Source organism: Megalops cyprinoides, chromosome 6 (assembly GCF_013368585.1).
Source record: "Megalops cyprinoides isolate fMegCyp1 chromosome 6, fMegCyp1.pri, whole genome shotgun sequence".
NCBI classification, from domain to species: domain Eukaryota; kingdom Metazoa; phylum Chordata; class Actinopteri; order Elopiformes; family Megalopidae; genus Megalops; species Megalops cyprinoides.
Window position 1 is genome coordinate 8,710,736 of NC_050588.1, and position 24,963 is coordinate 8,735,698.

Genomic DNA, 24,963 nt, shown 5'->3' on the forward strand with positions numbered 1-24,963 from the left:
GTTGCTACAAATGCCGCGTGTGGATGTTGCACAAACCCAGACGTTGATTGTGGGCCTGGCTGACGTGTTTCAAGGCTCTGCACAGTTGCACAATAAGACAACATTAAAAACAACAAGAAAATTCTACAAACCATCCATTACTCCATTACTCTAATGAAACGTAAATGCAATAGGCAGTTAATAGTAATAGTTATGAATAGTAGCAAGCTGTTAATAGTGATAGTAACAACAGCAAAAATACATTACATTATCAGCACGTAGCAGACACTCTTTTCCAGATCAACTTATATCGGTTACAGTTTTTTTTTTTTTTACAAACCATTTATGCAGCTCGATATTTACTGAAGCAATTGTGGGTTCAATACCTTGCCCTAGGGTACAACGGCAGTGCCCCAGCAGGGAATCAAACCAACAATATTTCAGATACAAGTCCTGCTCCTTACCACTATGCTACTTTGCCACAAGGCATGTTAAAGAGATGAGAAGGAGACATATTGTCCTAATATACTGTATTGTGGATTACATTACATTAACCATTCACAATTTTATTCATATGATTTATATCTTCATTCACAATCTTTCAGTCTGCATACACGCAGACCCAAAAACACCAGAATCTGAGGCTTGCAAACTCATACATTTTCTGAAAGGATACTTTGTTTTCTCATATATTTCCATAGTTTATATTAAGGTCTGAAATTGCTAGAAAACATGCCTTTTGAATCTGCACAGTTTGCTCTTTGTGGAGTTCATTTAGATATATGTTTTCGTTTTGTTTCATTACATTCATAAAAATGTTTCCTTTTATTCTCCCTTGCAATCTGAGTGATTTCAAAATTCATCCTTTTCGTGTGGTTTCCATAACAGTGCCAAGCTTCCACATGTTAAAGTGTACTGTGAATTTAGCGAAGGAAAAGAACAGCAAACATTGCTGTAAACAGGCTGTCCTTAACAGGAAATTTTAAAGTTCCCAAAGAAAGACACAAATAGATAATCCCCAGGAAAATCTGCTAATCTTATCCCCCCATGGTCCACTGTGGCTTCCTGTCTCATTAATTAATTGACTGGAAAAGTAAGTTGTGTATAACAAGATGGCATGAAACAGATAATCTATTTTCTGTGTATGTATGGGGGTAGGGATTAAATCAAACAGATTTACAGATTAAGTTGACAGAGCAACAGATTTAAAGATATGCTGCTATTGTTTTTTTTTTTGGGGGGGGGGGGTATTTTTGGGTTATTTATTTGAACCTCCACTTCTACTGTGTGTCTAGTTTACAATTAAAAGGTGGGACAGAGCTTTCCAACACTTTTGAAACAATTTTAACAATTTGTTTAGCAACATTTAACAAATTTAACCTAAAAATGAAGTCCTAAGAAACCCTTTTAGATATTAAGTCTGGGTGTGTACAGAGCGGATAGTTGTGCAGGGGGGAGATAGCGGGATAAGAGTGCCCCCTAATGGACGCAGGGGGGAAGACAAACAGATATTGTTTATGTAATTGCTCTGACAGAATTCATCAGGATTAGTGGTTTGATGGGGCGTGGACGAGAGGCAATTGCTCCTCTCGGGGTATGAGAAAAAAAACTTGATACAGTTCAGCACAATTAAAATTTCTCATCATCTTCGCAGATAAGGACGAGAGGGCGCTGGGCTCATTTACTCTCAGCTAATATACCACAAAAGAATTCCTCACCGAGCGGTCTCCTATGGGTCTGGCTATAATTTATCCATTAGGAGACAAATAACTTCTGAACTACCGACTGAAAAACTAAAGCTGGCATCTTTAAAATGGGAGAGTTAAATGCTCAGCGTGAAGAAACCTAGGAAGCGCACGCAATGTTACGACACCCGTTTACTCCCGTGACGCTACCTCTCAGACAGGGAGTCATATTCTTCTGAGACAATGGGGAATTTTATTAGCATCAAAGCAGTATTTACTAGAAGGCTAGTAATTACCCAGGCAAGGAAAGCGTATTGTATCAAAGTAATATCTGGTGGTGGTTTATGAGTAAAACGGTCCCTTTACAAACTTGGGGGAAGTTAAGGCCACAGCAAGTATTACGCTCTTCTGCTCTGGTCTCGTGCTACATGTGTGTACACTACATTGCTCATAGTGACATAGCTGGAAAAAGCCAGCTGGACAGCCTCATGTAATTAATACAATATTTTTCAATGAATGTTCTTTTTTATACTTGTGGGCCATGATCCTTTAGGAGGGAAGTGTCTGGATTTCTAAGTCACTGCTACAAATAGTCTCCAGTAATGTTACTGTGCAGATTATGGAGGGTTTACGAATATGGAGGCATTGTTTTTACGTAGAAATAATGCATAAAAGGCTGGGGGTAAGCCTATCCTCCGTTTGGCATTCGCTCTTATGTGGTGCATTGTGAACTTGTAGTAGAGCACATAGTCGAATGCACATTGGTTGCATGTGAGCGTATCATAGAATTGCATTCCTCAAGACCAGAGGATGCTGCAGTGAAGAGAGCTGAACAAGGGGAAAAGTAGAACACAAAATGGGTGTGCATTTTATGCCCGACTAGAAAGCCCAAACCGAACCGAATTATTTTAAATGTATGTGAACATGTTCCTGTCTGATTATCATTGACAAATGCTACATATTTATGTTTACGAAGGAGACAGTTTTGTGTAGAACAGTGGAGTGGTTGTACGAATTATCTGCCAATTGTCAGAACTGCTGTGAGAAATGCCAAAACCTGTATAAACACAGTTGCTAGGCAATCACAGTAAACTAATCATTCTACCACTAAACTGAGTTCACCAGCTTCTTATCTTGCTATCTGAGTAGAGTGAACTGCATAAATAACATAACAGAGGGAGAAAAGGATGTATCTCTCTAGAATGTGAACAAGCTATCCAGCCTACATAAATTGCTAACTAACATGAAATCAGTCAAATCAGCAGTTTTAGAGGTAAACAGTCTTACCAGAGAATGGAAGTCCAATCTGTCCCTCCTCAAGCCTAATATTAATCTTTCTGCTGGCTAAACTAGCTAACATTATTAACTGGAACTGCCAATTTGCCAGTCTGGTACACAACCATAATTTTTCTGTCAGAGCCGCACTGATAATGCTTTCCTCTGATGTCATGCGTCAGAGAGGCATGATATAAAAACAATATTACAGATTTAAAATCAGTCAAATTACTTGTTCAGGCCTATTTAAATTTGTGATTTAATGCAAATCCATGTATAACCTAAAATGATACCTGACCAGACCCAAGCCTGAGTATTAGACACACGATACCCACAAGTCCCAGCCCTACCCAAATCTGAACTCTAGTGTCATGTCGCATCAGGTTGGGGTCAGGTATCAAATCCCTAGAAAAAAGGTGAAAAAATGTGACTTATTACCATGAATGTGGATAAGGTTATGCCTAGAATTAATCAATACAATTCTTAATGATGACAATGATGTTGTCGGTCATGATGATTACAATGATGATAGTGACTGCTGTTAAACTTCACTGTCTAACAGTGTCTAACAGACCTATATTGGACCAATGACCACAGTCAAAAGCACCCTGACCACTCCAGACCTTGCTGTCAGAACACCACAGCTGACTAAGACAAGCAATATAAGAGGAGTATTTGCGACATCTGTGTATCAGAAACATATTCAGGTGATTTTTGGTGAATGGGGTATTCTGTGAAATATACACATTTGCCACACATTTGTCAATGAGTTCTGTGAGCACCTACTTTGAGTTTGCTTGTTATAGCACGTCCCCGCAGCTTCAGTTTCCAAAAAATAGCAGCTTCTGTTACAGCTAGGACATTCCAAGGCAGTAAACAGTGAAGTACCGCACTGATTGTCCCTGACAGGACAGCTCCAGGTGGCACTTGATGCCAGAGGAACACTTGTGAGGACATCGTGTAAACAAATGGTGATGACAGAGCAGAACTCCAACTACCAGTTCCACTGTGTGCTCTGAGCCCTTGAGCCAGCACCACTGAAGCTGCTCATTCAAGAGTCTGCATCGTCCTTTGCTGTGTACAGCACTGCAAAACAAGAACAAGGCCATCAAACAAGACATAACAGTAGCTGTGGTCTGTGGTTTTGACTAACAGTTTGTATCGAAGCTCTATAACACATAATTATCGTACCATAAAATACCGATACGTACAAACACAAACAATATTTTGCAAGGGCTCTTGGCCAAGTGTGGTCGTTGTCTTATGTTTCACAATGGTAAATAATAATGCTGCCTGTAATTTAGGAGCAATAGGTGATATATTGGGTACCCCCAAAGGTAGGGTTTTGCTTATGCCAGCAAAGTGAGAGACAGAGAGATAGAGAGGGAGGGAGGGAGACAGTGAAGGAGAAACATATATATCAACAGACAGACAGACAGAGCTGGTTTCAGACGAATGTTGGGGCTTAAAAATGCCCCAACATTAGGTTAATACTAACCAGCAGGTCAAACGGTCATATCAGCCAAAAGTTCTAATGGGATCAAACAGTTATGCAACCACATGATATAGGGACATCCCCTTCAAAACATGTACCTCTGTTGTGACTCTCGGCTGGGACAGAGTCCTTGGATAAGTTTAGCCAGGCCTGAGGGCTGCAGCATTATTCTCATTATTCATCTTCATTGGAGATGACAAGAGGTAGTTCTCCTCAAGAGAGGGGGCGAAAACCGACGACGCTGAGAAGTCACAGAGGAAGTTGCGTTTGTCGCAAATGCATCTGCCACTGAGGGTGACAGGAAGGAAGAGCGCCGTGACGCGGTCTCCTTTCCTCCCCCTCTCTCGCCCTCGTTCTCTCCCTCCCTCTCTCTCTCACCTTTCACAATACCACAGTGCTCGACTTCTCACCTCGACAATTAGCGAGGAGCCCAGCCCCTCTCGCTTGTTTTGGCAAGCCCTCTCGGGTAAGTTTTTTTGTGTTTCTGTGTGTGTGTGTGTGTGTGTGTGTGTCACTTCACATTCTCTCCCGTTTTAAAATCTCATGCTCTCGCAGTCTTCCTCTGGTTTTCTTCCTCTGTCGTCTTGTCTGAACGTCACAAAAAAGCAACTCTGTGCCACTCAACTTTAGCTGCGACACTTGCTCTCTCTCTTAGTTCCTTTCTCTCTCTTTCTCTCTCGCTGTATCTCTCTCCTTGGTATAGGGCAGATGCTTTTGGGAGGGCCCTCTGAGACGCCCATGCACTGAGCTGGAGGGGAGGGGGGCCCAGATGGTCCAGAGTGCCTGTGGGGGGGAAGCTGTGCGGTACAGGGGCTTTGAGAGCTGATCTGAGCGTAGGCTAGGAGGTTCCCTTCTCTGTGGCCGAGAGGAGCAGAGTTTCTGTTCGAGCCTAACCCAGAGCAGCCGGGGTGGCGGGGTGTCCAGCCATGGGATGCTGCAGCGTGACCCAACGGCACTCCGGTACCGACGAAGTGGGGCCCGACGAGATCGAACTCCTGCAGATTGACAACACAGGGTAAGAACCCGTTTCCATTCTTCTGACTCAGTTTACCTATATGGACACCTAACAGGGTTGAAGGGGAGAAGATACTGGGGGAAAGGCAGATTTCTGCTGCTCTGAACCTCACGCTTTGTAAATAAGCGCTCAGAGGATGTGGGAAGAGGTGCTGGTCGACCATGTTGCTCTTTCTTGTGTCACTTGGTTGGCAGCTTGAGCTGAGAAAATTCTAGATGCCACTCAGTTAAGATGTGTGACACAGTGGGTTTTTGACGCTAAAGACAACAGATTCACTTACAGTAAGCTCCTGCCTCCATCTCAAATTCTCCATTTCAAATGTCAGGGTGTGTGCCATTGCTATCTGCTCTTGGTGCTTTAAGGTTCAGCAGACTACAGAGGTCTCTGATTGCAATGAATAGTTTCTTATGGCCTCCATTCAAGGCTGGTGTCATGGTCTCACAGTTTTGAAAACTCTGCACATTATAGATATCAGTTCGAACAGACTTGTGTGAAACGGCAAAGAATGTTGTCCTTACTGATGGGGGAAAACTGCAGAGGTTTGAAATCTGTTGCTTGTTGGGTGGCATCAGCCATCACCCACCTGATCACATTGGACTGACAGGGACAGTGTCTGCTTGACTGTTCACCTGCTCTTAACAAGCAACACTTTACCTGCCCTTGCATCACACCTTCATCGCCCTGGCCTCCTCTTAGTGGACGTATGGACGACATTGATAGAAAATTCAAACAGCTTTCATTTCGTTGCTGCCCACTACTAAAGGGAGCACACTTTAGCTTTGGAGGTGTTTTTTAGAGCTGACCCGGAGGATGATTTAAAATCCCCATCAGATAATGCTTTTTACTGAAATGTACAAAACAGATACTACTGAGCCCTCCAAGACCCCCCAAAAGCTCAGTCTCATACTGCTGTGCAGTGGTCTTACACGGTAGTACATATGCCAGATAACAAGATGGGGTCCATGTTTTCAATGTCTTGTCCCAGGTAATGCTTTCATTTGAACAGATACAAAAAAGTCAGTGATTCTGGGCCCTCAGAGTCTGAAAGCTATGTCTTATGCTATAATGCTGCAGTCATACACAGCATTATAGTACGTATAACAGCAAACAAGATGTATATGTCCAACATCCTGTTTCAGATAATGCGTTTATATGAATAGGTTTGAAATCAGCAGTAATTCTGTGCCTTCAAAATATCTGTCTACGTATGCAACATCCTGTTTCAGGAACTGCCCTGCCCTGGTTGTTTTTCCTTTGAATTGGATTTGCTGTCGAACTTTGACTCAGAAAACACCTCAGAGTAGCACAGAATTACAGAAATACACTTACTTGTGTATTAGCTTCCTCACTGCATGCCTGTCAAATCAGGCTAATGCAATTCAACAGACTGACACACCCCCTCTTCAAAAACACGAGGCTAATTAAAAAAGACTAACCCTTACAACCTTCTGGCCAGTCTGGTCTGCTGGAAAACCCAGGATGCTTCCATCCCTTCATTAAGAGTCAGACAGCTTATCGGGGGAGGGGCTAATCTCTGGGCAAACTCACCGGGTGGGCGAGTTGCAAAACAGACAGAGCTCCACAGCACGATGGGCACCCGGGCAGGAAGCGTTGCACAACACCGAGCGTCCTGGTGCAATGGTTGTACAGCCACCGGCGATCACTCAACTGCGGAGGCGACTGGGACGTGTCTGCAGCAATAAGCCCTGAGGGGGTCTGGGCACCCCCTCTTCCTCTCTGAAAATGGTGTCATTTTTAAGCCGCTTATGTCTGCCCCGGGCCCTTAGAGATGCAGGTGGGGGGTCTACACGCCCAATGAGGCCAATTCCAATAACATAATGACCAGGATTATGGCAAACGAACGGGAAATAATATGATCAGCTTGTACAAGTGCGGGATAATCGTCCAGGTTTTTGTGCATCACATGAATGTTGGACCATACAGCAATGAATGTTACCCCTAATATTAAATGTTTACAAACTCTAAAATTTAATCTTATTACCAAATACGCACAAGGGAATTTAAGATTATGTAACAATTGGCAGAGAAATGCCTGAGACCAAATATGGCTCTTGGACACCAAGTTTTTGAAAAATTTTTTAATGCAAATTTCATTGTCATTTTCTGGTCTATCCATTACGGATTGAATGAGAAAAAAGAAATTGTTTAATTTTTCATTGTTTTTCATTTTGGGACAAAATTTTTCAAGTTTTTCAACTGACAGGCAGTGAAAACATAATGGAGTCAGTGTGCAGTAGCCTTAAGTTTTAAGTTTCTAACTGTATCTATTTGCAGTTAGTTAGGCTGACCAGAATCCTACACGAATGGTTCACACATTACCCAGTCAGTGAAGATGGCTGGATCCTCATGGTGTAAAACCTGTGGCAGGACTGCGGTTTGTGAGAAATGATGTGAACGGACGGTGTGGCTGTGATGGCTGTTGGTTTCAGGCTGTGGAGTCTGGGAGAGACGAGGCTGCAGCTGTCTTTGAAGAGCGAGTCCGAGGAGGCGGCCCGCCGGTGCCCGGCAGTACGAGAGCTCACAGAGGAGGTCAGTCCGTCGGCGCCACGCCGAGCGCCTCGCATCCTACACGCTGTACCTCACACCACATACCCCCCATCTCACACCCCACACTCGCCATCTCACACCATACACCCCCTACCTCACACAGTATGCACCCCATCTTACACCCCACACCCCTCCCCTGACACACTGGACCCTACAACCTCACACTTCATATCCCCACACATCTGACCGCACAAAAGAGGTCAGTGTGTCAGCACCACATCCTACGCTCCCCACCTCCCCTGCTGGATCCTAGAGCAGCAGTACAGTGCACCACTTCTCACACAGAAGCTCAACTCATTTCAGAAGCTGCTGGTGGTTTTGCAGTGCAGCAGGATCAGTCAGAACAGTCTTGCGGTGTAAAAACTGAAAGTTCAGCGCTGTGCTCTCTGAAGGCACTCACCTGCTCCCGTTGAAAAGATCTGACTGGGGACCTTGGAAAGATCACCCAGCGAGCAAGTGGTTACAGAGCCTTCCCCCATTCCCCGATCACATGACTACGGACAGGCTCAGCCTTTCCAGTGGCTTTCCAAAGGGGAAAAAATGTGAGGCTCTCGACAACCATTTCGACAACCATGTGTCGAAAGCACAGACGATGGCACTGTCGACACCAGTATTGCTGGGCTTACTGAAGAAACAGGTCTGAGCAGGTGAATGACTAGCAAACCTTCACTTTTTTGTCAGACAAGGCTTTATTTAAAAAAGTTGTTTTATCCTTCTAGTCACAGACTCCAGATCCTGTGCCCACAGAAATAAAGCACTGCGACCATCAACAGGTATGTGTTGGCTGTCTGGTCTGAGAATCAGTAATAGCGAAGAGATGTAAATTAGTAACTGTTTGAAATGCCTCACTTGTTTTAGCTAATAGATAAAGTGAAAAATTAATTAATAGATTTAAGATCCATAGCCTATGACTAATGATTTTGAGAATAAGGTCATGCCAACCAGATTTCAAGGTGTAGTGACTGTAGATGTTTTGTTCAAAAATGGTTTTAAACCAGCTCATTACAAAGACATTAGCTTAGCACCAGTTTAGAGGCTTCTCAGTTTAGGTCATTTTGGAAAAAAATGAATTCACTGAAATGCATACATTTTTGGGTCTAGAGTAGCACTTTTTCATATCTATCACAGCTTCTCGAGGTCTTTACTTTTGTGCAAAATGCAGCCTTTTATTTCCTCCTCTCCATTTTACCAGGGGAGAAAACTTCAGTCATAATTAAGTCACCTGAAAATTAACCCAGTAATTAACTGCGATATTAAATTAATCGTTTCATCATTTCAGTCTCACTCAGAAATGAGATTTGAAAAGTCAGCACGGTCCCCCCGGAAGCATCTTTTCCTCAAAACAGGCTCCATGTGGCAGGGCTTGAGAACAGTGACACCAGCTGCTGGCGGGGTTTATAGGCATTAAGCGCAGCCACTTCCCCTGTGCCTGTCCTCCCATCAGGCCGTGCTCTGGGGCAGATCGAGGGACGAGCTGCACCAGCGGATCTACACGGAGCCCATCCGGTCGTGGGAGGGGCAATCAGCCCACGCGTACGGAGAGATCGTCTGGTCCTCTCGAGTGCGCCTCCGCAGCCCCTTTATGCAGGTATACATCTACACACACATGTATAAACACATAAACATTATCTTAGCTCATTATTATCCATATATAGAGATGCAGATGCATACATACATAGCTGTAGCAGCAGTGCATAGGGATAAGGAGCGGTGCTTGTAATCCAAAGTGGCTGGTGCAATTTCCAGGTGGGGCTTTTGCTGCTATACCCTTGAGCAAGGTGCTTAATCCAGATTGCCAGCAAATATCCAGCTGCAATAGCATGTAAATATTGTAAGCTACCTTTGCAGCTCTGGATAAGAGCATCTCCTAAGCAAAAATAGATGACAGTTATCTGAAGGTTCATTTTTGTCCACACTGAATCATTTTTTTTTCCACTTTTTGTTAGGAGAGCAGTGAGCGATACCTTGTACTCTTTTCCTTCCACCTGCTGATCCTCGCCCTGGATGACTTAAAGCAGGAATTCATATATGAGGTGGGTTCCCAGGCCAACTCCTCTTATAACACAGAATCCTACTGAACATGTTAATGAACCATAATAAATCAGATCTCCTGTCTAATTGATTTGTTACAATGTGAACGTTCATTGCTCACAGCAGATGGACTACAGTTCTGATTTACTTCTCATCCTTGACAAGAGATCAAAGTTCGGTTTGCCTAACCCCAATTTTTCTGATCTAAAATCAGTTGCTAAGGGCAGAGAGAGCTTCTTTTCTGTGTTGGGTGAACATAGGAGAGACTAATGGTGAGAGGTATGACAAGGGGTGTGTGAGGATTTGCAATCATGTAACGTAGCAGGAAATATAAATTAAGAATAGATGAAACAAGATGATAAGGTAGAAAGTACAAAATGGTCCAAGGTCAGCATATACTGTCTGGCCAAATGAAATTACATCTGGATTCTTTTAATAAGGGCAAATTGTATATGATATCCAGTGTACAGAATATACTTATGAACTGTCCTGTATAAACAGCAATAATAGGGACCTCAGGCTTGCAGGTCTCCTGGTTACAGACTACTCTCTGATCATTAGCCCATTGGTCATACTGCCCTTCAGCTCTGCCCCCATTGGTCATACTGCCCTTCAGTTCTGCCCCCATTGGTCATACTGCCCTTCAGTTCTGCCCCCATTGGTCATACTGCCCTTCAGCTCTGCCCCTTCCCTCTGCCACAGGGTGTCCTTCCCCTCTCAGGAATGTCGGTGCAAGTAATATCACACGATGGCAGCACCTCCAATGTGTTTGAGATCAGCGGTGAGTCTGGATGTCCTCTCCCTCTCTCGGTGTGTTACTTTGTTTCGAAATTACGGCAGGGTACCTAAAGCTTACCATCTAACATACAGTAATTACTGACTTCCTGTAAGTGAAATGCTTAATTTCCTCTTCAAGTTGTTTTAACTTCATGCTGTCGAGCGCCGAACACTTTCAGAGGGTGTGCTGGCTCCTTCTTACATGTTTTTTTCTCATAAGGAAAAAGGAAATAAACTTTTCAACAAATCTTTCACAAACTGTGGCCATTAATGTTATTACTTTTCATTCTATGTAAAGACTCATGGCTCTACATAGAATATGTTAATAGAGCAGATTCGGATGTTAAATGAGGGGATGTTAACCAGGTTCATATGTACATTGACCTTTTTATGAGGTTGGTGGCAATACCCGAATGCAAACTATGAAAGCACTATAAACGAAATTCTGGCACTGAACAAAGCCTCTGTGAGCATGGTTTCTGGCAGAACAGTGTGTGCCAAATCTAGGCCAACTGAATAGATCAATGAGTCAACGTCAGTGTAGCATTGTGGTTAGTCTCTGTTACCTGAGGGGTCAGATCCTAAGTGGGGCATTGTCCTGCCTCAATAAATATCCAGTCTCCAATATCCACATGTGGTTGGTATGTAAAATGTATGCAGCAGAAATCACTCCTGAAAGAGACTGTCTGCATAAACTGATGTACACAGACGGGCATTGTGAAGACCTAAAAAGACCTAAAAAGACCAAAAGACCTATTTTAGTATGGCTGTAGACTGAACAGGGGAAATTATGCCCCATTCCCTACATGTTACACATCATGAATCATCCTATCATCAGGCTTAGCCATGGAAATCACTCACGTTGCTCACACCAGGAGCACAGTACAGTCGCAAAATAATGTCCACGCAGCATGCATACATCAGCCCATTAACATTGCAGTACAAACATCATGGGGGGATCGTGGGTTACTTGCTGATGGGGCCTGTCACCCGCAGGGCCCATGGTGGACTCCAAGGTGGTGGTCTGTGCCAGCCCCGCGGACATGAGGAAGTGGGTGGAGAGTATCGAGGAGAGGCGGCACAAGGCATCCAAGCAGCAGCTGAGCCCCTCCAACAGCGCGCTGTCCTACCTGGTACGGCCCTCCTCCCAATCCCTTGCTCTGAACCCCTCTTTTCACATGTACCCCAGCGGGCGACACGGACGCAGACACAGCAGCAGCTGCCAGCCGCAGGGTGCTTCTGGGGTGTTATGAATGGGCGCGCCACTCCTGAATGACAGTGTTTTTCTCCCATAATCAAAAACATCTCTCGCTGGAAATATGATGAGCTATGTAGGAGTGATTTATCAAAGTTGTTGGATATTTCCTCTTGAAAAGGTTTGTTACTGGGTTAAATGGTACAGTGAGGAAGGCAGTTTATGTAGCAGGTGTAACCGGCCTGCTGGGTGCTTTGATTCGACTCCACAAAAATGCACTCGGGGTGGGAGGGAAAGGATGCCATTTCTGACTCAGCTGGCAGTGAAGCTTATCTAAGAGCGGATATTAAGATCAGTCACAGAATCAGATATGACACTAATTGTTGGAAATGAGCGATGTGTCTCTCAGCTAAACATGGGAGCGCACACGGCCAAATTTAAATCAAGGAAGAGGAAAACAAGTGATCAGAATAGACTCCTGAGGGTCCTGACAACAACAAAGTGTTCCTTTGTGACAAAAATAAATAGATCCATATCTGGGACACCATGGTATGGAGGCTTTAGCATAAAGCAAATGGAAAAAACTGTGAACCACAAGCTGGCCACACTGAGATTTTGATTAAAGATTGCATGTAACCAGGGAGTATTTAGAGCAGACTTCGGTATTAGACATCAGAATCCTCAGTGCAGGGAGGCCCACTGTCTTATTCTGTAAATTCGCCTCATGTACAGTACGTGGTGTCATGTCTGTTGAGGCAAAGTGAAAGGTGCTGTTTATTCGGCTTTTGCTGATCAGATAACATCCCACCCCCTCCGCAGCCTAGGCGGGGTGACATCCAGCATTTATAACATGACTAAAGCTTTGCATACACAAAAAGAGAACTGGCTCATTGACATGAGTACATGAGACTTCCTGTGTAGAAACAGAAATGTTCTTTTACTTTTGCCTTGGAGTTCTTAATATCAACCAAAGACCGAGTGATGAACAAGCACTCCTCGTTGCATCAAAGCAAAAATAATAATGAAAACAAACCTGGCTGAAACAGACTGATTAGAAGCGCATAAATAAGGGTGGCCAGTCATCATGAATAAAAGAAACTAGTCATGTCATCTTTCATGCAGAAGGCACCGTATGTGTTATCACAAAAGGCCAAAGACTGGAGGTTTTGCTCTGGGGTAATCTTGTTTCTATAAATGCCAAACATATGATCCTGAGGACAATTGAAAGGATATGTCAAACCATTTCAGCACATTGTAGCACTTCTCTGAGGGCAGTCCGGTTCTCATGCAAAGTGGAACATGGCTACCATTTTGAACTCATGAAGGGAGGCACATTAACAGATGGGACAGGGCATTGATTGGCGTTTGCGCGGTGACCGCTCTTTCGCTGGTTGTGACCAAGGTGCCATGCGATGAGGGCTGGAAGAGGGAGGAGCTGAAGAGGTACTTGCTGCGGGCTCCCATCTGGCAGTGGGAGGGCACGCCCATCCAGCACATGGGCTCCATCGGCCACCTGTCCTTCGTCCGCATCACCTACTCCCAGAGACAGGTAAGCCGCGACAGCGCCATCTGCTGGAACTGTGGGAATACAACATTCATTGAAGGTTTCGTGCCAGATTCAGTACCGGGAAATTGTATTCATGTTACATGAGATTCTGCTTTGAGGCAGGTCAATTTATTGTGGAGTACTGTCGAGTAAAGGATATTTTCTGTAAGCATTTGTATTGGGAAAATGTCAAAATTTTTAATGCTGATAAACCTTGGCTTTAACATGGTTGTGACTGTATGTGATTGGGTGTGGGTGTGTGTCTGTGTCTGTTAGGGTACATACATATGTGTGTGCGTTGTACGTTTGTGTGTTGTGTGTATTAGTGCATGTACGTGTGATTGTCTCTGTGTGCGCATACAAATGTGTGTGGGCGTGGATGCGTGTGTGCATGCTTGTTGTGTTTAGGGGTGTGTGCGTGCATGCACCTATGTGTGTACCTTGTTTTCATATGCATTTGCATGCATACGTGTGTGTGTTTACGCATACGTATGTGTGTGCAGGGATCCCAGGAGCGTCTGCTGGTGCTGTTCCCCCAGGACCTCCTCTTCCTTTCCGTCGACTCGCAGCGCGCCTATGTCAAATATGAGGTACGAGCACCTTCTGTGCACAGCCTTTAACTGCCACAACCACCCCCTCATGGCCTATATACACTCTGCACTCCACACCACAGCTTACGCACTCTGAGCGACTGTCTATACGCCATGCAGAAAGCCACACACAAACTCCCAACACTTTCAAAACGGAACCATCCAGGCAACCCTTTTGCATGGCATGCTGGCCCTCCCGGACTGGACAAAACGCTCACAGTCACTTAGAGCTCTCAGTGCTAACTGGTCATGTGCCGTACTTCTGAGCTATGCTATGCACGCATCTGTCTGCTTTACAGGGCCGCACCCCAGTCGCAAGGTTCACTTTAAAGAGGATCTTATGGACTTTATTATAGTACCAGGTGTGTATCAGGAGCTTTTGTCCCACCAAGTTATCTCACTGGCCCTGTTAAAAATAAGATTAACTGATCAGCTGCTTCTTTTGTGTGTGCTATGGGGGTAATTATGTTTAAATTTAAGTGTGCTGTACTGGAACTGTAAGTGATGAGTCTGGAATATTCCGCAAACATTTGTATGTTAAAGGTACTATGCTGATTGCAAACAAAATTTATATCTTTCCTGACGTTATTAGAGGATGTGTGCTTGATGGTTGCTGTCACACCATGTGGTTTGAACAATGCCACTAGAGCACAGATATGTATAACAAGTGCTTCTATTAACAAAGTATTTGACAAGTTAATCGACGGGAGTATCACTCACTGTAAGCTCTCAGGTATGCAGTCACAAAGGTTTTGGCATCAACTCTGTTTCAATTCATTCAAATCGGGGAATCAGCTGAAATTCAATTTATTAATTGAAAAAGAAGAAATGATGTACAGTTTTCAGTTCATGAATGGGAACATTAATTCCCTGTCATTCCTTGAATGAACTGCATTGAAACAGAATTGAACCCAACCAGGGGTGTTTCTATCTGCTGAAAAGATCAGGGGCTAAGTCAAGTTCGGCTGGGGCTTTTTTTTTAAGGGGGATTGGCATCGGTAGGTTGGGTTGGATAGATAGGTAGGTTACATCTACCCTTATAATAAATAAGTATTATCACACTTTCGGACTCTAACGACGCCACTGAACCCAACTCTGGTCGTTATACAAGCAGTTGACAGTTTTAGATGTAGTACCGCCTTGACGACACAAGAGGGTGTACATGTATAGGTTTTTTGCAACTTGGTGACAGCATGTGATTAAATTGGTATACGGTCCGTAATAGCACTTTTGAAGATAATTGCCTTTAACTGTCTCCACAAAATGTAAACATAAACAGCTGTAAGTACTGGTTGTAGTTAATTTTTTATGCTCCCATTTTTCAGATAAAGCCCTTATAATTTTGAGACACTTTAGGAAAAACAATTTGTGGAGTTAATCCAGATTTGAAAAGATTAACACACAAAGTAGTGTGAATTAGGGGTAATTATCAGTAATAAGCATCCTTTAAAATTTCACCACCTTCTAAACAGTTGTAATCTGCTAAACAGTTCTGAACTGTGTAGCATCTGTTAGCTGTTAATATAAATTCATAGTGCAACGAGAGGCCATTTTCAGGCAGTGTTGCAGTGGTCCAGTATAGAGGAATGACAGAAATACTTTCTCAGCATCAAAAGACAAAAAGGTTTCTGTAAAAATTCTGTATATATTTTGTACTGATAGTAGCATGCTTGGGAAATCTTTATAACGGGATGTTCAAGCTCCATGTTTATTTGGGGGATAGTATCAAGGTTCCTTACTGCAGATTTTACACTGGAGATTAATGTGTCTAGATTAGAGTGAATTAGTACTGGCCTTTGCTCAGATTCCAGGCTTTTTTCAAAAGCCAAAATTTTTGCAAATTATATTGTTGACAAAAGAAAAAAAAATCCTGTATCTTTTTAATTGGCAAGAAAAGACATTTGCCTGTTACTGATAACAAAGATGTTCAATTAATGTTAGATTTGTTAATGACTGGCTCAACCACAGCATGTTTAAAATAAGGAGAAAATGTTTCCTTTATCAAGAGAGCTATTTGTGATCATGAGAATGCCATTGTTCTCAGCAGTGAAAACCTCATGATAAGACGTTTCTGCAAACTTACCAATAATGTGACATTTTGCCAGTTCAAGACATGCTGATTCGTTTAGATCAGAGCAGATTATGATGTTGTCAGTCTAACTGAAAAACAAATGGCAAGAAAGTTTCCGATCTCACAAGTTGATAACAGTTTGATCGATGGTGCTGATCGAACTGTTATCAACTTGCTGATGTATTCCAGATTCCATTTTATCAGCCAGTAGCTTTGCCTCCCCGTCTTAACTGGCTTCTCATCCGCTGATTATCTGAGCAAGGTGGTCACCTTGTGTGTTTGACAGTGGCTCCTGTGTGTATGTGGCTTTGGAAGTGGAAATGGAAATGGGCACTGAGTCCATTTTGAGCCCTTCCGCCATACTTCAATGGCAAGAAAGGGGCATTCTGGCCAAATAAATCCCTCCAAAAGTGACATGGCGGGAGCCACTCCCTGAGCTTCAGCACCAGGCAGCCTCCTGTCAGCTGAAACCCTACCATTGACAAAGCTGAAGTGTTCATTTAACAGTGGGATATGAGTGATCTAAAGATGATACATTTAGATTATATTTTACTGCACTCTCTCAGGGGGGGTGTATGTCTCAGTAGACAAAGGCTTTTACTTAGACTGAATCAACACAAACATACGTTGAATTATGGAGAGAGAATTCTGAATTATGGAGAGAGAACCAGCCTGGGGTCTTTTCACATTGGGGGCTTTTCAAACGGCTCAATCTGGTTCGGATAGGGCTTCGCTTCTGTGTCTTTGCAGTGCCTGGTCCATTTATGATTATGAACAGATAGCATTGCAGTAGTGCATTTCAGAACATTCAGAGCACAGCAATTACCAGTGGGATGACATCACGTTAAGCCTCACCCCATTGCTAGTTTATGAGAAAGGGACCAACTCAAAAATAGCAAAAAAAGGTGTGAAAACGCAAGGGTGCTCTTGTCACACTTGGTGGTTTCATTGACGGCATCATAGACATTCTCGAGGTTTTTCAGCACTCATCACTTCCAGTTGAGAGAGGTGAACCGGTTAACAGGAAGGCCAGCAGTGTCGTCGTGCAACAGGTTACCTTTACCACAAGGTTCAAGAGCTCTGTTGCATGCGGCTTAGTGGCAGTGTGGATATGAATGTGAAAATCAAGGATTGAGGAGCATCCTGTTGTGAGTGAATGCTGCTGAAGACAAGAAGTCTGCAGACCCTGACAAGACACCAATGGATCTGGTTTGGGTTTGGGGGGTTGGGTCAAGCAGGGATAGCGAACAGCCTAACAGTGAGGAGCACTCCAAAGCAAAGCTGACTACAATAAACTAAGGAGATGTTTACACCTGTAGCAAAGGGCAAGAGCAGTCACCCCACCCGGCCTCGAACCCAGGTCTACGGGGTACCAACCATGCGACGTCGACCACAACGACAAAGAGCCAGGCTTGTTGGTATGGTAGTCAGAGCACATACTCAACCTTGGTGACAGCACTCCGTCACACTGCCCTCCCCTTCGGGAAGCGTGCCCATGCGCTTCACGCACTAAGGCGTCCCTCACGCATTTCCCACCGTACTTCTCCCATCCCAGGGTGCCCCACTCACTGGTGCTTTACCCATCTCTGGAGTCCCTCACACCGTGCTTCACCCATCTCTGGGGTCCCACTGTGAATGAAAAGGTCCTTGTGTATTTGGCAATATGTAAGTGAAATGTCCCAAACGGTTTCACAAAGGTGTCCATTGCATGACATTAAATTACATGAAATTTGCTTGGCAGATCACAGATCGATTTACACAGTGTTACATTTTTATATGTGATTCTTGTATACAGGACAATATTGATACTGAGGCAATTCAGGTGAAGCATCTTCCTCAAGGATCCCTTTGTACAGCCCCTCCTGGGCACTGAACTGGCAACCTTCAGCTTCCCCATCTCCTTAACCACTTTGCCCCACACTGCCACCAACTAGACTCAATATCGTATCCACAGGGTGTTTAATGAGTCCCTTGGTCTCCTGGGTGCTGGGATCTGAAATATGGCTTTTCAACAATTATCTCTGGGTATTATTAAGAGGCCAGGGAAATGGAACAACACAGCTACCAGAGGAAGCTGCTCATTGTGTCTCCCTCAGAGTCTCAATACTGGCCAGTGCTAAACAGAATAGCCCCTGCAATGACAGTCCTGATCATTTCAAACAGCCATGCTGTTTGGGTGAAATACTTATTTCAGATGTGTGTCTGTTTGTCAAGGTGACCAATTCAGGTCAAATACCATGCCCTCGTACAATAGCACTGCCTCACCTGTGAGTTTAACCAGCACCTATACTTACTGTATGCACTTTTGTAAGTCACTTTGAATAAAAGCGTCTGCTAAATAAATAAATGTAAGTGTAAATGTTAACAGCCTCGCTCTTACACCACACTGCTGCCCCAGCAGCACTGAATAATGCACAGAGTAAGGCATGATCCACACACACACGGCATAGTGAAAGTTCACTACCACCACAGTAATACTACTGAGTGTCTGAAGGGGGGGGTCTGCTGTGATGTGGGCAGGGGATCGGGATCTTGGTGCACTCCTGGGGGGAATCCCCGTGGGCTGCCTGAGGGTCGTTCGGTGATTCATTTCAGCAGCGATGACACGAGCAGACCGCAGAGTGAATCTTACATTTTGACAGTAGCACCACTCTCTCCAGCCAATTCTGAATCATTCTGATGTGGTGAGGGAACCAAACAGGGGTGTTGTGCTAAATGTCAGGGTGGGCTCAACAAAACATAGATGCAAAGCTTGCAGGACAGACTGGTTTGTATTAAGCCTTCACAATTTGCACAAAAAGAGCGGTCCCAACTGACATCACTGTGTCACAGTTTGGACCAAAGCCAACTGTACTATCTATAGTAGCATCAAGCGATTTACAGGTTTCACCTCACTCTGCAGTTTGGTTATTGGCTGTTAATTTTTGGCAGGGGTAGGTGGGGGTGTGACATGCCTTTCTAAAATCAATGACAAGTTCTTGTGTCTTAGTGACCTAGGTCTAAAAAAATATCCCTGCATCACTTTCCGTGTTGGTACACCATAGACTGGTGCGTTGCCTCTGACTGATGTGTCTAAGATAACTGGAGGCTGTCCTCTGAAACAGATATGTCAAGGGTTACTGTGTTTTCAGGGTATTTCATAAAGAATATATCCAAACTGGTGCTACTGCAATCATCAGGAGCACCCGTTCATGTACAGTGTGAGTGAAACAGGAAAGATGGCAGAACCGTGGGGAGTGAGCCAGTGGAAATCACGCTAGCGGTGCTGCATCGCCCTTTAAATGTGACCCACTGAGGCAAGTGCATTAAAATGGAAACAGTCCTTGATGAAATCATACAAGCATTTACAGTCATTTTTAAATGTAAACCTACCCTTTGTGGGGCTGAATTGTGATAAATGCACTGGAGCCCTGCCAAACATATGACTTTGGTTATTCCAGGTGAGAGCAAACATGGCGTGGTGGCAGTAGAACAGCACTGTTTCCTTCGTTGGTGAGATGGTACAGGCCCACTTGGGCCTGGGCCTCCTACTGCGGATGTGAGAGCATGAGGTGCTAGAAGTTCTTCGTTATGAACATTCCCGACATTTGTCCATGTGTCCCAGCATAATCCATAGTTGTCCAAACTTGCAGGGCTAGTAACTATATCTGGTCTGCATGAAAGCAACAGTACCATGTCTGTTGTGTTGCAATAATTGCACATTCCCTCTTCAGGGTTCCAGCCCCCTTTTTCCTCCACTGTTTTGGCAATTTCCATCTAAAGGGAGCTGCAGACCCACCAGGACTACTTCACTTTCCCATTGGCAGGAAGTTTATCCAGTTTGTTCCTTAAGGAGATAATATTTGTTAGGATAATGGAGTAGAATGGAGGGCATACATCTTTCCCACTATCTTCCACCCAATTCTTTGTCTTCCTACCACTACTCAGGGCTGCAAAATTCTCAGTACTTTAGCCTAGATTGTTCCCAAAAATCTCCCAAAAGATCTTTTACCCTATATTCTTGATATTTAAAGGTATATTTACACCTTTATATAACTTACTGTATCTTTATATAACTGTAAAACTATAACTATCGACCAAACATTGGGCACATTCGAATAACAAGGTGCATTCCATGCGGGAATCCTCTTCATGATATTGTAATTCATTTTGTTGACATGTTATATAGACTGTATGTACATGTATAAGTTTTTTTGTTGGTGCACTATATACATATACATATACATATACATATACATATATATAAATTACTTTAAATGTCATTATGTAGTGAATTAATCAATTAATGTGGTGAAAACAAGTCGTAAATCTAATTTTGAAAAATAGTTGAAAAATAGTTGGCAGGGACAACAACTCCTTTTATAAAACCCAGGCATGCAAAACTTCATTGTACAATGCCATGGAGACAATCGTTAAAAAAATCAAACCTGCATCAACGCAAAAACTATTGAAGAAATGACAATGTATCATTTATTTAATCATCTAAGTGTACAAAAATAATTTTCATAATAACTAAATCACTCAAACAAGATGCATGACAGCTACACTGTTAAAAATGATTGTCCACTGCTTTAATTGAAACCAAAGTAGGAAGCAGGAAGGATAAGTAGTCCTATCCTTCCTGCAGGTCTGACCTTATGTACAACCAGTCATGAATTTTCATCCACATCACTTCAAATGCATTTGCCATGAATCGTGTGTGTGGCATATCCGTGTCTGACATTGCTGTTGCATTCCACTGGCTTACATAAGCTCATAAAACCGCAAGTCTCCTGCGCTGCTTGGAGGTATATAGCTTTCTGATCATAGTGTCGATCATATATTTCTATCCCCACGCTAAGAAAAAAAAACAGTTTCATGGGGTTTAGAGAAGGGTAATTGAAACTTGATGCTGTTGATGATTCAGCCTTGCCAGAAATTTCACACAGTGCAGCCTGAACAATGCCAAGATGATTATCAGTTCAAAAAAAGTGTAGCATGATTTTCATACTGATAAAGGAGTTACCAACAGTGAGACAAGGATATTCGTGTAAGAAGGAAGTGTAAGAGCTGAAAGAACAATTTCATGTGAAATTGAAGGGATGGAATTTCAACTATTTTAACAGAGACTTAAAATTTTGATGTAATATAAACTAATTGAACTATATTATGAAAAATGATTTTTAAGTCATACTATTGTGTTGAACATTTTGCAAAATGCGCTAAAGGTTTAAATAAATGAGTCAAAGCGATATGACAAACTAATATTGAAAAAGTTACATGAAGGTATTAAAGGGGAATGTCAGTGATTGGGACAGAGTAATTAGTCTGATTGTTTGGAAAAAAAAATGTGACGATGAGAAGAAACCTAATCCCAGATCAGCAAATAGTACTTTCTCCGCTGTGGCCTGGGATTCAAGAGAGCTAGGAAAAGTAAGTTACACAAATGGTGATTACCTTAAATTACCTTAATTGACCATATTGATCCTAACACTATACGCCCAGAAAACCCTAAATCTGGGGTGAACATCTTAATTTGGCAACCCTTCCCCACACTTGTAACTCTAATTTCATGAACTTTGTTCACCAGTCCAACTGTGTATGAATGCTGTTACCAGTAGGGCTATCAATTTTAGATGTCAGGAATCCTTGAGAAAGCTGTGTTGATTTGGGACCACTGCCTGCACAGATCTTTGAAAACATAAAGCTAACCATTAATGGAGGCATTGTGTCCAGCCAGACTTGTTCCCATTGCTAAGTCCAAATCAGTAGCTGATCTAATTGACAGTTTTTTGTTAAGTCAACTAACAGTTTCCATTAGTTCATAAGCCAGCCAGGCATGGATAGCTGGTTAGCATCAATATTTGTGGTGTTAAGTAGTTCACTAGCTTGTAAATGTTCAGCTTATTTGATATGCTCTACATATAGAAAATAAAACAAATATTAACCCTTTGAATGCTAGGATCCTGGGAGCCGGATGGCCCTGCCTAGAGCATATCTACCTCTCTTTGATTATTGTTTGATTATTGTTGATTAACGTTTTTTGTTTTTTGATTATTGTTTGTGTTCATGAACAGTCATTCCCCTTTTCTCGTTCACTTCTCTTTAAACTTCTTTCTTTCGTTCCAATCCCGCACTCAGGCGCACCGGTGAGTCAGCACGCACAGGCGTGCTGTTCTGTCCACCCTCCCTCTGGTTTACCGCACGCCGTTACCACACGCGTGCATCTGAGCGCGTTTCAGATGCTCCCCGGTCTGAAGGCAAGGCTGAGGCACCGAGGCTGGGATTTCCGAGGGGTGCCGCACAGGCTCCCGGGGACTCGCCCCGTCGCACACTGTCAGAGACTCCCCAAAGCCACGCACACACACACACGCACATGCTGCTGCTCTTGGTCCACGTTAAGTTTTCAGAGCCTGTTATTGTTGGGGACAGTTTTTTTGGGTTTTTTTTTTGGGGGGGGGGGGGGGGGGGGCACTTTCGCACAGCTTTACTGTGAGTTGATTGTTGCTGCTGCTGCTGCTGCCGCTGCTGCTGTTTTTTCCCTTTTCTTTTTTTAATTTCGCTGAGATTGATCCTCTGAATCTTTGCGTGGGAGGCCGTGCTTCTAGAGAATTAGACTGAGATAAAACACACCTGCCCCCAGAGGCTGCCTTTGCCGTCATCAGTACTGATGGAAAAATCATTTCCTGGCTCCATCATGAAAAAAAAGAGGTCCCAGTGGTAAAGGCAGGTGTAGGGAGGGCGAGTCGGCGCACTCTGCCCCTCTGCGGTGTTGTCAGAGGAGCAGGGGTTGGGCTGACACGTGAGGGTACATGCACCTGCCCTACAAGCCATTGGCCACACAAATTAATTATAGCAATCATGATAAATGTCATGCTAAAGTGCAAATTGTGCTCCCTGTCGGGTGGAAAATGCTAAGCCTCTGCTGACGTTATCTGGATGATATTGGTTTATTAAGAGATGAGAGAGAGGCTCAAATTTAAAGGTGGTGACACAGTGAATCAGTATTAATCTGTAGCAGAACTGGTTTTACTGATGTGAGCTGAATATGTGAATTTAGTGGCTTTTTTTCCTCCAAACCCCCTGCTCCACAGGGTCGACTGCCCTGTAACAGCATCAAAGCCCTGGAGAGGTCCGCCCTGCCTGGGAGGCTGGAGTTTGAGCTGACAGGTAAAACTGACACATTTATTAGAGTTGTTTGTCCTCGACTGAGGTCAACACTAGACTGCCAACACAAAAATAGTTAACCACAGCATGCCATCTGAGCAAACCAAGTCTAATTTTTGCCCTGTTGGGGCTTCCCCTATAGGTGACCTCGTGGATCCTCTGCTGGTGTCATGTACCTGTCCTGGAGACTATGAGAACTGGATTTTCCGCTTACAGCAGGTCTGTATCGCAGGCTTGGAAAGCACTGGAACAGGAACAGTCAGGCATGGGGGTGCCAGCCAGTGATGGACAAATCCTAGTCTTTTCTGGTTGCCCGACACAAGTATAACATAACACTACATGTTGACCCTGATTTGGATGTAGTTTTGAAATTGTTCATTGGTTTTAATGGCTAACCTTTCTTCACATAGTGGTCTAATACTTACATAGTGATGGGGAACAGCCTGGTTTACGTATGATGATGTCCAGGTGTAATACCTTGCCCAAGGGGATGTTCTATGATCTGAAGCTCAATGCTTATATTTTCAGTCATTAGCAAATCCACCACTCCATAGCGCTGCCTATGGGCCAATGAGCTTAATTTCCCTTGCCCATAAATCCTATGGTAAGCGCTCTCAGACTCACCTCGTCTCCACCTTGTGTCTCCTCAGCCGGAAAAAACTGAAAGCCCCATCTCAACCCAGCCTGCTCCGCCCCTCATGCCCAAGAAATCACAGAAACGAGGGAATGCACCCCAGATCCCCATGTGAGCAGAGCCCTGCGGGGGGTGGGGGAGGGGGTTACGAAGCTCAGGTTCAACCCAGGATCACTGTGACTTATGGAGGTACCTGCTGCCCAAGGACAGCAAGCAGGGGATTCTGGGTAGCAGGCAGCCCTCTGCGCCACTGACACGCCACCCCTTCAACATTCAAACCCCTCAGAAAAGGAATAACTTCAACTGGAAAACTGGTTAACAGCCTAGGCCGTGACTCCGCCTCCCTGATGTGAATGGGTTGGTGACATGGCATCAGCCACAACGAAACTGCGGTGGCTGCGTGGTGGCGACTGGGCCGATCATGTCTTCACCGCCATCCCCCCACCCGGCGCGTGGGAACATCTGGACGTCAGGCTCCTCCAAGTGCGAGGCGGAGCCGTCGGGAGGGCCGTGCACGAGAGCTCTGCAGAGCTTCGCCGCCCCCAGCTGCCTTGCAGCCCGTGACCACCGAAGCCATTTCCTGCCTTTCGCGTCAAAGACATGTCATGGTGATTTATAACCGCCCGAAGAAGTGACTGCAAAGTGCGCCTACTCTCTCTGCTGCGAAGCCATGCAAAAAAGAAAAAAAAAAAAAAAACAGACAAGTGAACTGACACGGTGCGGGGATCATTTGTGACATATGTACACGTCACTTATCGTGGGCGAGTTCACGACAACATGTCGGGGGGCACTCTGGCCAGTAGTTGGAAAAGTTAAGAAAATGTCATCCTGACCACAAAGTCACATCTGCTCAGGTTTGCTGGTTTCAAGACTGTGTTTTTTTCTTAGATACAAGCATAGAGAAGCAGTGCAAACACACCTGATTGCAATTACAAGACAACCTGGGGGTTTCCTTT

The 24,963-nt window shown here is 44.0% G+C and overlaps 1 protein-coding gene across 1 annotated transcript; it reads left to right on the top strand.

Annotated features, from left to right (window-relative positions):
- Positions 1–5,202: 5,202 nt before the first annotated feature.
- Positions 5,203–24,963, top strand: LOC118778924 (rho guanine nucleotide exchange factor 6). The gene is made up of 12 exons (XM_036530725.1): positions 5,203–5,449; positions 7,900–7,999; positions 8,737–8,790; positions 9,462–9,605; positions 9,964–10,050; positions 10,751–10,829; positions 11,822–11,958; positions 13,423–13,569; positions 14,070–14,156; positions 23,301–23,376; positions 23,516–23,592; positions 24,024–24,963. Exons 1-12 carry the CDS (start codon positions 5,361–5,363, stop codon positions 24,120–24,122), a joined length of 1,176 nt encoding a protein of 391 aa, XP_036386618.1. The 5' UTR covers positions 5,203–5,360; the 3' UTR covers positions 24,123–24,963.